Source organism: Typopeltis vanoorti, chromosome 14 (assembly GCF_054136105.1).
Source record: "Typopeltis vanoorti isolate ZY-2024b chromosome 14, IOZ_Tvanoo_1.0, whole genome shotgun sequence".
NCBI lineage: Eukaryota > Metazoa > Arthropoda > Arachnida > Uropygi > Thelyphonidae > Typopeltis > Typopeltis vanoorti.
In genome coordinates, this window is record NC_143562.1 from 41895177 (window position 1) to 41911176 (window position 16000).

General features: G+C 33.6%; 1 protein-coding gene across 1 annotated transcript in view; it reads left to right on the forward strand.

The window, feature by feature from the left end:
* LOC150099401 (c-Myc-binding protein-like) overlaps positions 1-15703 on the forward strand; it is a 39440-nt gene extending 23737 nt beyond the window's left edge. Inside the window, exons 3-5 of the mRNA XM_090404040.1 lie at positions 4164-4212; positions 10587-10713; positions 15566-15703. Coding sequence (XP_090260166.1) covers positions 4164-4212; positions 10587-10713; positions 15566-15595 — 206 coding nt within the window. The 3' untranslated portion in view covers positions 15596-15703. The remainder of the gene's footprint in view (positions 1-4163; positions 4213-10586; positions 10714-15565) is intronic.
* The last annotated feature ends 297 nt before the right edge of the window (positions 15704-16000 follow it).

The following is a 16000-nucleotide window of genomic DNA, read 5'->3' on the forward strand; positions in this document are numbered from 1 at the left end:
AGATTGGATAGAAGAAAATGGGATACTGTATCGGGGACAGCATGGTTTTGTGAAGGGTAGGTCATGCCTCAGTAACTTGCTCACGTATTATAACACAGTGACGGCTGAACTGGATAAGGGTAATGGGTTTACAGTGATTCTGCTGGACCTTGCTAAGGCCTTTGACAGGATACCACATGGAATTCTAATCAGTAAATTGCAGCATATGGGAATGGACATAGGGTTGGTGAGATGGATAGGAGGGTGGTTGACGGAGAGATATCAGAGAGTGGTTTACTCAGGAGTAGAGTCCACAAGACGGCCTGTGACTAGTGGTGTACCACAAGGATCTGTTCTTGGACCACTGCTGTTTAATTTGTTCATAAATGATATAGGAAAGGATCTGAGAGGAACAGTTCATTTGTTTGCTGATGATGCGAAGTTGGGTAGGGCAATAGTGAATGCAGATGACGTCAAAATTTTGCAGGATGATTTGGATAGATTGGAGGTCTGGGCTAGGGAGAATGGATGTCAATTTAATGTGGCAAAATGTAAGGTTATGCATTTTGGGGTGAAAAGATGGGAGGCAGTTTACTGCATTGGTGGAACCGTGCTCCAGGAAATTGATGAGGCACGAGATTTAGGAGTGTTGGTGGATAAGGAATTGAAATTTAGGGGACACATTGCAAAAGTGGCCAAATCAGCTCATCAAATCACTTGGTTGCTGAAGAATACGTTGACAAGCAGAGACAAGCAGGTTATTGTTCCTCTGTATCGAGCCTTGATAAGACCTCATCTCGACTACTGTGCTCAGATTTGGTCACCTAGGTTTCTTCTTGATGGGGAGGAGGTGGAGAGGATCCAGAGGCGAGTGACCAAGATGATAGCAGGTCTGTGGAATGAACCGTATGAGAACAGGTTGAGGATTTGTGGGTTGCAAAAATTGGTTGATAGGCGGAGGAGGGGAGATATGATTGAGACATTCAAATTACTGAAGGGTTTCTATAAAATTAATTCAGAAGATATTTTTGAGAACAGGGCTGGTTGTGGGAGGACTAGGGGACATCCATGGAAACTGGGCAAAAGTGTGGTTAGTAAAGGTGTTAGAGCTGGGTTCTTTACTTTTAGAGTAGTGAATGAGTGGAATGCGCTCCCTGAGTCTGTGGTGGATGCTGTGACAGTGAATGAGTTTAAGGCGAGGTATGATGGTTACTGTATGAATGTCGAATAGTTGTGATGAATATGATTTGGGGCCTCCCTCGATGAGTCTAATGACTCCCTGGAGTTGCCCGTAATAATAATAATAATAAAAATAATAATAATAATAATAACACCCATAACTTTATGGGGGGGGGGTTTGTTCACCATAACTTCAGCATTATGATTATTTGCTGCAACAAACAAGAAGACTATGTAAAAATGGTCTTCTTTTCTTTTGTGAATACATTTAAATATCTTTACATAATTTTGTTTATGGAAAATTTTATTGTTAGTTCAATTAATTAAAAATTGAAATAAAAGTTTTATGTACAAATAATGTTGAAAGTTTATTTTTCACTACGTTAGAATATAATAAATTTAGTTTAATCCTTTATCCCAGTGAGAGCAAACAAAGTTTGCGCCTGAAAATAGTGTTGTACTATCTTACCTTGGTAAGTGGTACAACACCAGGCAACTCGTAGCAAAGGTGGAGCAAGCTACCAACACTCCTATCCCAGTATCTCCCATAATGCAAAACACATCTCCTTGTGGATATGCATTAAGGGATTGGCCACTACCCAGACTAGTTTCGACCTTTATTGAGGTCTCTTCAGTGGGAGCCAGGCCCAGAGTTTGAGATACCAGGCAGAAGCAGTAGCAAGGTCATTTTTACGTATAGGAGTTGCCAAAAGGTTTGCCACCTTTTTTTATTAAATTACTCTTGATTTAGAGAAAGATGTTGAAAGTTTATTTTTCACTAGGTTAGAATATAATAAATTTAGTTTAATCCTTTATCCCAGTGAGAGCAAACAAAGTTTGTGCCTGAAAATATCTTCAGGACTGAATATAGTGTTGTACTACCTTACCTTGGTAAGTAGTACAACACCAGGCAACTCATAGCAAAGGTGGAGCAAGCTACCAACACTCCTATCCCAGTATCTCCCATAATGCAAAACACATCTCCTTGTGGATATGTATACTGTTATGCATTATTGTTTGCTCTCACTGGGATAAAGGATTAAACTAAATTTATATTCTAACCTAGTGAAAAATAACCTTTCAACATCTTTCTCTAAATCCAGAGTAATTTAAAAAAAAAAAAAAAAAGGTAGCAAACCTTTTGGTAACATCTTATAGGTAAAGATGACCTTGCTACTGCTTCTGCCTGGTATCTCCAACTCTGGGCTTGGCTCCCTATGAAGAGACCTCAATAAAGGTCGAAACTAGTCTGAGTAGTGGTCAATCCCTTAATGCATAACAGTATACATATCCACAAGGAGATGTGTTTTACATTATGGGAGATACTGGGATAGGAGTGTTGGTAGCTTGCTCTACCTTTGCTACGAGTTGCCTGGTGTTGTACTACTTACCAAGGTAAGATAGTACAACACTATATTCAATTCTGAAGATATTTTCAGGTGCAAACTTTGTTTGCTCTCATTGAGATAAAGGATTAAACTAAATTTATTATATACAAATAATGTTGATAAAATTATGTTTGTCAAAACAATATTTCTGTTGCAAGAATATTGATAGTAGCAATGCTTATCCATTAAAGTTTTGCTATTAATGGATGACTAGTGAGGCCATTAAACCTAACTGCACCTCATTATTAAAGTTACCAATAGAAATAATTCCCCATTTTAGCAGCAACACAAAGAATCAACAAGATGTACATACCTTCCCACATTGTTAGAATTAAAATGGATGTTTTTATGCGAAGTGTATGAAATAAACTTCAAGTGGAAAAGAAACTCCAACTTAATTGCACCATTAATGATAAACATATTTGGTCTGCCATTACTGAGCTGCTCTTTTCTGTTTGTGATACCTGGTTGTTGTGACATTATTCATGCAGCCACAAGTTCTGGAGAATAAAGTATGCTATTCTCTGATATGAAGCGAACAGCTGATTGAAATGAGAAAACACATAGCTAGAATTTGAGAATTTGAAAAAAGGAATGAATGTAGGAAAAGAAAGGTGAGTGTTGTAAATTATTGATTTTCTTTAAGAAATAAAGAAAATAAATGTAAGTAATGAATGGCGATTTTCTGCACGTTCCTTATTTAAGTTCGTATTAAGGAAAGGTATCTTCAATGTTGTAAATTTTTTTTTTGTGATCGAAGATCAGAAAGGAAACTATATACTGTATTTATGGAACTGACAGCTGCCAGGTAAAAGCACAGTAATATTCCAAAATAGTTGCTCTGTTTCATCATCACTGGGTAATTGAAACTTAAGGAAAAAAGTTGATGTTTTCGATACCTGTCTTAAATAAAAACTGAACATGCTTGCAGTAAAGTATAGTTGAAGATATAGGTATGGGTCGTTATTTGTGTAATTGTATGCAAGAACATTCACTGTTGCTGTTGTTGTGTTTCTCTTTGAACACTACCACAAAATTCAGATCACTCAGGAATTGCACAGAAAGTGTGTATATTGTGATAGTGTTCAAAGAGAAACACACCAACAACAACAGTGAACATTCTTGCATTACACAAAGAAGTCATACTTGTATCTTCAACTATACTTTACTGTAAGCATATTCAGTAAATTCAAGCTCACCAGTCTGCTGACAATTTTGTATTTGTAATGCTAATGTCAGAGTAGACTTGACCCAGTGTTTAAGGTTTAGTGTGTGCGTGCGTGCGTGCATGCACCTGCACATGCAAGTAGTAAGGTTTGTAGTTTAAATATAACTCTTCTTTTATATGTTGTGTTTATATATATATTGTTTGTTAATTGTCTATTATAATGTGTTATCAAATAAGCCTGGATAGAACCTGTTTAATTAGAATAGAAAGAGATATAACAGGATTACTCAGTTAATTTTATAAGAATGGCACATTGCAACATGATAAAGTTGTAAACTGTTAGCAATTTATTATTATAATAATAGAATTACAAGAAAATTTGATAATGGAATTGTATTATAATTTTTTATTTTTATTTATTTTTTTAATTTTTTTTTTTTTTAACCTAGCATTAGTTAGTCTCTTGGAAGAACCAGAGAAACCACAGGATGCATTAAAATATCCTTTTTTGTATAATCTTATTTACTGTCTTTTCATTATATTTGCATTTTTAAAGGCAGGATTAAAATCACTACAAAAGATGGTTGTTTTAATAACTAACCATTTAAGATTTTATTCTATTGCTTATTTAGCAGAATTACAGTGATGCACACATTCCTCATTCTGAATACAGTCTCTTTTGCAGAAGGATGAATGGGAGTGAAAAGAATCTGCTGTCTCAAAATGGGCTAACTGAAAGTTTGAGCAAATATCTGCAAATATTCCACTTCAAGAAGTGGTAATTTTAATTATAAAAAAAAAAAAAAAATTTCCCCCAACATACTGCACTTTTTTTGACTAGTATTGCAATCAGGACAGCTTCAACCCTAGAATAAAAAATTAAATCTGGAAGTTGAAAACAATTAACATTTACTATTTGTAGATATTTTAGCCACCAGATTCCAAGCATTTTATGCTATCTACAGAAAGTCTACACATTTTGATATTTGAATATCGATTAAGAAACACTCCATCCTGAAAATGTATGCCATAATAAAAACACTATAACCCAGAGCAGAGCCCTTTACTTAAATGATAAAGAATCATTTTATTGATCATTCTTTTGCTTCTATTCAGTACACCTTAACCAGATAGATATAATCCTAAACAACAACCAACAAAAAATTATTACCCCCTCCCCTCCACACACCAGGTAACAAGTGGATTGTACAGGAAATAATATATTACTCCAAAATTATAGTAGATCTTTATAGCATAGGAATTTGTAAAAAAAAATAAAAAAATATACATATTCAACAAATATCAACTGTAAAAAATTTTTCATAAACTAATATTTAAACTGGCTTCCCTTATTCATTCTCCTAAGGATTATGCCCATCACTGCCAATACCAGGAGTGTACAGGACATTGTATATATGGGAGTTTACTCTGGCAATCTAACAGCTTAACAAAGAGAAAATTCCAAAATTATATAAGTCAATATGTAAAAATGGAAACCAAATAGGTGAGGGTTGATCAAAGGGCTAGCAACCCATCCTCACAAAAAAGATAGTGCTTTGTTATGGAAACCAGAACTGCAGAAAAATGTGACCAAAAAGTAACCCTTAATGAAAAAAAAAAAAAAATGTTGAAAGTGACATCTCTTAGCAGAAGCTCTTATGGAGAAACAAGGGAATTGATTAGAGCCAAAAAAAGCAAACTATATTGGAGCCAAAATAAACAAACTAACTATGAATTGGATGTTGGAATGTGAGGATGATGTATGAAACATCAAAAGCAGTCAATATAGCCAGAGAAATAAAAGAATACAAAATTGAAATATTGAGAATAAGCGAGACAAATGGAATGAACAGGAATTGATAGTTGAGTTCAGGAGAAACAGTAATATATTCTGGAAACAAAGATGAAGGTAGTGGACATGCAAAAGGAGTGGCAATAATGATGTCCAGTAAAGCAAGAGCAGCCATGACAGAATGAGAACCAATTACAGAAAGATGCATAAGAGCAAAATTTAACTCGAGATTCTATAAAGCGACATTATAAATGTATATGAATCAACTAGTAATGCAGATGGAAAAGAAAATATGAATTATGTGTTACAAAAAACAATAGATACAAATCCTAGAGATATGATTATAGTAATAGGGGATCTAAATGCTAAAATAGGAAATGATTGTTCAGGTGCCCACACACGCAGCATTTATTTGCTTATAGGTTCTTGTGTCTTTCGTGTATGGGAGTAACATATAGGTAGGTAGAGAAATAATGGGAAAAGAAGGTATAGGAATTATAAATGAGAATGGAGAGATGTTACTGGATTTTTGCATCATAAATGAATTTGTAATAATCAGAATTTGATCATATAATGATAAAAGAAAATGGAGAAAATCTCATTTGAATGTGAGATCGATGAGAGGAGCAGATGCTTATACAGACCATTTTTTAATAATGAGAGAAATTAAAATAAGATTAATGACCATAAAAAAGTAATAGGTAAAAATTGAATGTGCAACATAAATGAACTAAAAAAATATGGAAACTAAAAAAAAATATGCAGTAGATATTAAAAATAGATCTGAAGTTCTTACTCAGAACCAGACAGAGGCATGAAGAATTCAGAAGCATTAAAGAAATGTAGAAAGATAATAAAAATATACCATGAAGATGCAAAAAAAATATTAGGAATGCATAGAAGAAAAGACCAAAAAAAAATGAATGTCTTCACATACAAAACTCAGAATTGAAAAAGAAATAAAGAAAAAATGATAGATGAGAATAACATCAGATTAAAAGAGGGAAATAAAGAAAAAATGATAGATGAGAATAACATCAGATTAAAAGAGGAATATTAAGAAATACACGTGATAAAGAAAAATGCAAGAAAAGATATGAGTGTTTATAGGAAACCTATTAAACAAGGCAGAAACTGCAGCTAATAGAGGTGATGCTAAAACGTATAATATTACAGGAACACTGACAGGTAAGATTATTAAAGACAGGCAAGGCAATAATAAAAAGAAAGTAAGAAAATGTGTAGAATACTTCAAAGAGATAATGAATAGAGAAAAACCTGAAAATGAAATTAAAATACTAGAAAGAAAAGAAAAAAAATATTGAAAATAGTCATCAAAGAAAAGTGAGATACAAAAAAGCACTAAAAGAAAGTAAAAATGGAAAAGTAGATGGTATACCACATGAACTATTAAAAACTGATATAGATATAACAGTGAATATACTCCACCCATTTCTTAACCAAATATGGATGCAGGAAGAATGGCCAAATTATTATAGGATTATTAATCTAAATACCCCTCCCCCCAAAAAAAAATTAACTGATTGCAGTAATTGGAGAGGAATATCATTATTAACTACAATTAAAATACTAACAAGGATAATATTAGAAAGAAAAAAAAAAGAAATAGACCAAATGCTAAGAGAAATGCAAGCAGAATTTAGAGCCAACAGATAATGCATAGATCAAATAGCAACACTCATAATAATAATAATAATAGATCAGTCAATAAAATGGCAGTTAAATCTTTATTTATATCAACTTTGTTGATTGTGAAAAAGCTTTTGATAGTGTCACAGAAGCAGTATGGAAATTAATGTTGTATTATGGCACACCATGTAAAATTATCAATCTAGTTATCAATATAAGAAAATTTATGAAAAATATAAAATACAAATTATATACAGTGGAGAACTTTCAGAAAAGTTTGAAATTAAAACAGGAGTTAGACAGGATTACATTCTCTCCCAACAATATTTATTGTTGTAGACTGGATTATGAGAAGTATCATTTCAAGTGGAAAAAGTAATACAATGGAATTTAATAGAGAAAAAACAGCTCCATTTGGGGCTGTTTTTCATAGTTTGGGCCAGTTGCTTTAGCTCCATTGATGGTAATCTTAATGCTACAGCATATGAGATTCTAGACAATTCTGTGCTTCCAACTTTATGGCATCATTTTAGTGAAGATGTTTTCCTCTATCCACAAAGTGAGGTCTGAGCAGGAATAGTTGGATGAGATGGTTGTCAAAGAACTTGACTAGCCTGCACAGAGCAAGCTAATCTCAACCTGTGGAAAGAATTGTAGCCCTGACTGAGACCCAGGCAGAATCACCTGACATCAGTGACTGAACTTCACTAATGCTCTTTTGGAAGAATGGAAGGAAATTACTGCAGTAACATACCAAAATCTAGTGAAAAACCTTCCCAAAGATTGAAGGCTGTTATAGCAGCAAAAGGTGGACCAACTCCATATTAGTGAGAGTTGAGATGAGCAGGCATCCAAGATATTTTTGATCAGATGGTATATGAAATATTGACCTCTTAGTTAATTTTGATATTATTATTATTATATATGGGTATCTCAAATATAATAATAATAACCATGCCCATCATTCAAACACTGACACACCTCCACTTAAACTCATTCACTAATGGGGCACTCACAGCTACCTCTGGCAATCCATTCCACTCATTTACCTGGTGCAGTATGACCTTTGCTGTCCTTGTGCCATAAAACGCTAAATCAATTAGTCAAATCCACTCATTTACCACTCTTTAAGCAAAAAATCTAGTCTGTACACTCTTTGTAACGATGCTCTTATAAATGAGTGGAATGGATTGCCAGAGGAAGCTGTGAGTGCCTCGTTAGTGAATGAGTTTAAGTGGAGATGTGTCAGTGTTACCCTTAAGTAACTTATGTTTCTGTCATATTCCATCTCTTCCACCTACAACCTTATACACATTCAATCTATCCTCATAAGGAATCAGCAGACCTGTCACTAGCTTGGTCACTGGTCTCTGGATCCTCTCCATCACCTCATGATCCCAAGAAATCCAGGTGGCCAAATTTTTGTATATGCAGCTGAATCATAACCTTATAAAGAGGAATAATAATCTTCCAGTCTTTACTTGTGTACTTCATCCCTGAGTAATAATTTGAGTATTTTGCCAACTTTTGCAGTATGCCCTCTGAACTTTAACCCTCTGTCTAGCATCATCACCAAATCACTAATATTATCAATTTCCTGCAATTTACTATCAAAGTATGTAATCTTTTCATCTCAAAGTGTATAATCTTACATTTTGCAACAATAAATTGACAACTATTATCTTTTGCCCATGCTGCCACATCACCTTTATCAACTATTGCTCTTTTCAGTTTTGCATCATCAGCAAACAACTGAATATTCTCCCTTAAGCGCCTCCGTAACACAATTGAAAGAATGACAGTACGTTGCGGCATTCAATTCTCATTATAATGGGAGGAATTTTTATATGGACTTTTTCAATCGAAGGTGAGTTAGCCGATCTCATACGAGGTAGCAGGGTTTTTTCTCCCAGAAACTCTGGTTTTTCATCCCGCTTACAGACAAATCGGCCCTTCAGAACACACACCATTTACAGACAAAAAATACTAGCTGTGGTGGTGGGCAGTAGATGGCGTTGATGTAGATGATCGGTGTAGTGGTGGAGACGGAGAGTTGTACAATAGGTGTCCTCCTGCGATGAGTCTTCGGACTCCTTGGAGGTGTCATGAATAATAATAATAAATCATTGACCATTATCCTTGACAGTGAAAACTTCCCACAGTGAATCTTAACAACAAAAAGGCCTAGATATCCATGAAGTCTGATGTAGGTCATAACATGTTTCTCTCCAGCACACACAAGCTTTGAATCAAGAGAATAAATAAATAGATCTAAATAGAGAATAAATAACATCTATTTTGAATAAATAGATGTTAGGATATAAATTTAACGTTTGGATACTATGCAAAAGTTCAAATAACAGACAGTCATTCAACCATAATATCCTGATATAACTATTTATTCTGTTTATCACTCACTGCGCCAACGTTTTTGAGGAAAGAATTCCACACGAGAATGAAATCAATATTCAGTTGCATTCTTTCCCCATTCAGTGATACTCTTAGTTTTAAGGTGAAGTTATATCTCTGCAGGACTTCCAGGATTCTAATTCTATTTGAGTGACTCATTTTGAACTTCATATTTAAATATTTCTCTAATTTGAGGTGCAATAGACACTCCTTTAAGGTTGGATTTTGAAATTTTTCGAACTTTTAAATAGGAATGCAGGTCCAATCTTCCCCCAAACTTCAAAGTTTTTTATATATTGATTTGTTGTCCCATAAGAACACACACACACACACACACAAAAAAAAAAAAAAAAAAACAGTAAAGTTTTGTAAATCCTTATATCTTGCAGTAATACAATTACTTTTAAATAACTACAAATATTCCTGTGATAGGCATTATTATTAACATTAGATCTCCAACCATGGAGTCGAGACTCATTCTGGGAGATCCATGTTCTCGCACAAAAAAGGTAAAAAATATGGAAACTAATTTCTCAATTTCTAACACATTTTACTAATTCTACATGGTTTTTAGTTGCATTTTCTTCTAAATACCCCTATATTCTCTTTTCAAAAAATGCAGAAACTACATTTTTTTTTTTTTATTACTCATGCACATGAAAGACAAAGGCCTATAGCAAATAAATTTCTAACATTTGCACATTTTCTAATTTATTTTTTTTTACTAATTCTGCATGTTTTCTAATGCATTTTCCTAAATGCCTGTCCATATCCTCTTGTAAAAAAAACAACTAATTGCATGCTTTACATGCAATTATTTGTTTTTCAGCATATTTCACTACAACAGAGTGAATTTTAACATAGTTTATAACATAGGGCCCCCCCCAGTGTGTGTGTGTGTATATATATATATTTTTTTAGTTGCTCTTTCAGATCAAATGTAGCTTAGTGGTAATGGTATATGACAAAAGTCGATATAGCTGTTGGAATAATCTTTACACACTTCCTGAATCCATAGCAGATATGTTTTCCAGCATCTGAAAGAAACAACAGAGACTGCTGAACTAGAAGCTCTTAGAGCAGAGTTGAGAAATCTTCAGAAAAATTTAGAGGAGCTTCAAAAAGATAATTATTCACTCAAGTCTAAGGTATGTATGTGTATATCTGAATCATTCTTTTTTGTTTTACTTTTTGGTACTTAGTTTTTATAGAGTTTAGAATTTTATATATCACTCCCCCCCCCCCCCCCAAAAAAAAAAAAACCAAAGTGCGATGTGGATGACATGTCATAACTAGAACCTCTTTCTTGAACAGCTAGAGGTCAACAGTCCTCAAGAAAAATCATTATATAGTTAAGGCTATAGTGGGAAAAACAGTTTTTCCTTGGGCTTTTTTCTTTTCTGCTATTCTTCAGCCTTGCATATTTTGTTATTTCTACTATGAAGTGTGCTTAAGTACAGGTAACCTATTTTGGTATCTTAAGATGCTGAAATAGGTTACTTGTACTTAAGCACACTTCATTATGAACTGTGTCTATAAGGACTAGTATCATGCTGGAATAAAAAGCATATATTTCAAATTTTCAAATTCTCTTCCCACATGCACCATTTTCAACTATTAATCCTCACTGGGAGGACACTCATGACACTTGCACATTATAAGCTATAAGGGAATACCAGAAGTGCAAGAAAATGTATTAATTTCAAAACACATTATGTTCCTATTAGAATGATAGTTTCATGCTGGAAAGTAAAAACTCGATATACGGTGGAACCTCTGTTGTCGAACAATTCAGTTCCTGAACATATTTTCTGAACAGGCAAACGGCAACCACGTGCTGAGCTGTAAGGCGGGAAAGTGTCAGTAATGCGCAGCCTTTGTTCCAGACATCTGCTCGAATTTGCAGTGAGTTTTCTTGATTTTCTTTGTTTTTCATAAATTATTAATTAAGCCACCATGGGACCGCAGAAGAATAGTGATAGCAGCAAAGGGAAAAGTTGTTAGAACTACGATAGAGATGCAAGAAGAAATCATATCCAAACGTGAAAATGACGTTCGTGTCTCTGATCTTGCTATGCAGTTCGGTATGGCGAAATCAACGATCTGTACAATACTCAAAAATAAATAGAGGCAATCAATTTTCATCTGTATTTTATCTATTTATTGTGTTTATTCTTTTTATGTAAGATTTTATGCATTTTCATTAGGTTTGTATACGATCTTATGCATGAAGTACTGTTGTAAAGGTTTAAATAAACAATCATCTGGGGTTCAGGAACGGATTAATTCATTTCCCATTAATTTTTATGGGAAAATGGTTTCAGTTTTCAAACAATTCGGTTTCCGAACAGCCTTCGGGAACAAATTAAGTTCGACAACCGAGGTTCCACTGTACTTGCAAATGGAATACATGACTTCAATTTTGGGATTAACTAGCTTACTTAGAATGTATAGTTTAAGTGTCTTTAGGTCTGTTTTTGCAAAACAGAGAAACCCTTGTTGTAATTATTCCTTGAGAATAAATCAAGGGAATGTGTAAGTTGAAAGATTTTGAGTTGACACAAGGTCTGCCATCTCCTTTGGATTCAAGGTTAAAATCCCTGAATTCCTGTTGTATGAATGTTTACAAAAGTCTACATGCATCCCATGACACCACCTACAGGACTTTGAGTTGTGGTTACAAGCCAAGCTGTGTTCATTGCTTCATAGGGTTCTTGCCAAATTCTCTGCCTACTATAGGTACAAAAGGTGTACCATGACTCGTCAAACCACATGGCTTTTTTTTCCCAGTGTCCGGTTGCAGTGTTTCTGTAGATGAATTTTCCAGTTCTTTGCAGAAATCAGTGGTTTCCATATAGGTACGCAACTGCCAATACAGGAAATACTCATATTAAAGTAAAAATAAGAAAAATGTAACTTTGTAGGATAAAACTGAAGATATGACAGTTGCTTGCCTCTGCATTACAAACGACTAATCACAGCTTTGGAAGGAAGCTCTATTTGTATAAGCCTTCTCAGATGACAGTGATCTTGTTCTTGACAGACTTTCTTAGGATCACAGTTACACCTCTTAGGCAAGCAATGTTGGTTATTTTCCCACTGATTAAACATCTAGGATATCTCACTTTTAGAGAACCTTTGAAAACAGCAGAGCCAGCTCTGCTGTTTTCAAAATCATGGTCAGACAGGTACCCACAATAATCCTTTATCAAACTCCAAAAGATCTGTTTTCTCATCGTGATCAGCATTGATGATTACTGACCAGCAGCAAGCTTAAATAGTTACCTAGAACACATGATGTTTACGTACATCTGCATAAAGATTTATGAACAAGATGTGTAGTTAACCATAGTTATGATTCGGACTGAGGTAAGACAGTAGGACCTCAGAACTCCTTTTGAATAGGCCTTTGTGTCAAACTGCTTTTATGATTAATTTCAATGCCATGTTTGGTCAATCCAGACATCAGGCTTGAAGTTTGATATATACATGTATCTTTGAGTGTTTATCTGTCCATTGCATGGCATCTGACCACAATAAGAAAGGTTAAATTTCCATAGTGCTTGATATATGCTATACAGAGATAGGCAGGTTTGTCCTTTGTGGAATGTTAGAGGCTTGTTTTAAGATTGAAAAAATGGTGAGAAAACTCCAGTTCTATTCTATCTTGAGACATTCTGAAATATCTGATAAAAGTTATGCTTTTTTTTTTTTTTCTCTCTTCCCTTTTCAAATGGAGATTATATATACATACACTTACTTCACACACAACTATTTTGTTGCACCATTGATTTGAACATATGGAATGCTCTAAAGTTAACAAGGGAAGTTTCAACATTTATGCTGAAATCTTATCTTGTGATTCTGCTGTGGAGCATGTCATGTAATACTCCAGCAACAGACTGTTAGCTGACCAAACTAACTGCATGATTTTCTTTCATTGACTTGCTCGCGTTGTTTCAATCCACATCTTGAAACAACATCTTTTTACTTTAATAAGAGTATTGACAACTAATATTTTGCATAAAAGTATTACTTGATATTTTATAAATGAGCAAATCCTGAGATGAGATATCCACATATATTAATTTCGCTTGCAAGTCTGGTGGTGATATACTGCGTTTCAAGTACTGCTTGTTAAATTTTTGGCATACTGATAAGTATTGGGGAAATTTCTCAGTAAGAACATCGAACACCTAGAAAAGATGAAATATACTTTGGAAAAAGATATTCAATTTTCTACAATAGTAGCATTTTTTTTTTAAAATTAAATTGCCTAGTTTTGATTGGCAAGGTTAATCATTATCAAGAAAGTAACTTGAGATATATGGTCAAATTGGTCTAGGTCAGTGTTTTTCAAAGTTTGGTGTGTACTCCCAGCGGCAAGCAAAAAGTCTTTAGGGGGTACGAGGCACTTTCTTTAGCTTTTCTACTGTTATGTCATTGTATTGTTGCAGATAAATGCAAGCCTATTCTAAAATTAATTTTTCAACAAAAAAAGTCTAAAGGAAGTTTTAATTAAAATTTATGGCTGTGTCTAACTATCGCCTTTCAACAGCACAGTTCAAACTCTGATAAATTTCATCCTTTTGTACATGAAATTAATAGTTCTCAGCAATTGTTTCACCACCTCTGCAGGCATCTATACATGTTTAATTGTGTTTGTACCACAAGTTATGTGTGTGGATAATACTCTTAATAAGTTGCCCGAGTATAGTAAGGGGAATCGCCCCTTACTATGCTCTCTCTAGATCAAGGGCAAAAACTGAAATAAGCATTTAATAAAATCAAACATTTACTTGATACATTCTTTTTTCAAAATAAAGCATGCTGTTTATTGATATATCTCAATTAAGGATATCCTTCACATTTGTCAAAAAATTATTTGAGTTCTTATAGGTAGAATGCCCTCCAATATGTTATAGATGCTAGGCCATTGTGCAGGAAAGTGAATCAGTACAATTAATGACCAGCTGTATGGACAACCTTTGTGATGCTCGGGTAGACCTACACAACTTAAATGATGTTCTTTCTTTATAATGTAGCTCTTTACATAACACCTATTTCTTCTTCTTCATAACATGGAGTTTAAGCAGTGGCCTGTTCCAGTTTCATGATTCTTCTTTTTCCACTTATTTTATATCTGTATAATATTTTCAGTAGTCTGCTATTGTCCATTCGATTTGAATATACTATCCTGTAATACCTATTTCAGTTTGCAATTTTATCTAAATGCTTTTGCTAGCATGTCTTCTCTCCAACTGAAAGATTGAGGATTTGAATCCCACAGTTGGTAAAAGAATATGTAGGTGATAGATAAATTTCTTAGTGAGGCCATTCTGCTTTTTAAAGGCTTGAACTAGTCATTTTCTCCTTAGCCCAGCCAAGGATACTAATTAATATACTAAAACATGGGGAAGCACTAAAATGTTGACAAATCTATCCCTATTATTGCTTTCACTTTATCTACTCAAGAGTAATGCTTGAACTGTTTCATGCCCTTGGACTCTAAGAAAGAAACTATTCAAACTATTAGCTGATTTACATGTCACTTTTTCTTTTAGGATTAATGCTAATGGTGGAATGAAATTTTTCATTGAAATAATTACTTCCATTAATCAGTAATAAACTTTTGTTCAGTAGTAAGTCGTTTAAAATTTAAGTTTTGCCAACTGTGTGTTTCCCTTATTAGTTTTAAATGGGTCGTCTATTTGTATATATTGTAATATTCAACTTCATCCATTATTCCATTATATACAAAACAGGTCTACCTGTTTTTTGTGTTGCCAAATTTATGGACAGTAATTGAACAAACGTCATTAACACTTTGAGTCCTATTGATGTAAATATACATAGATTGTGTGGGATTTTGATATACTACAGAAAATTACATTATGAATCATTCTAAACAGAGTGATTGAATACAAACTTTCTTCTGCAATCATATTTTAAAAAATTTAGATAGAAATTAGTAAATTTAATATTTAATTTAATTTTCAGGTAAAGGAATGTGAAGAAAAATCCAATTAGAATGAAGATTTCTAGATGTTTGGATGACGTCACATCACCTTATTCTGCTAGTTCCTTGTTTCTGACAAAGTTTAAGTAATAAACTGCATGGAGGCTTTTGAATATTGAGTTTTTTTTTTTTTTAATTCAGCTATTTGTTATTAACCAGATGAATTTGTGATGGCTAGATAATTTTAACTAATAAATGACTTTAAATAAATATACATTTAATATTTATTTGTTTAGATAACTGGACTAGCTTAGCTTAATTAAAGAAATATTTTTATTTCTTTTTTGATCTAGAATTTGCAGACATGGTGATAAATGGAAACTCAAATGGAATATTTGTAGCCACTGACTTTGAAATTTCAGGTTGCTAAGTAATTACTTGTTAATAAATTTAATGACAAAATGCAATTAAGAAAT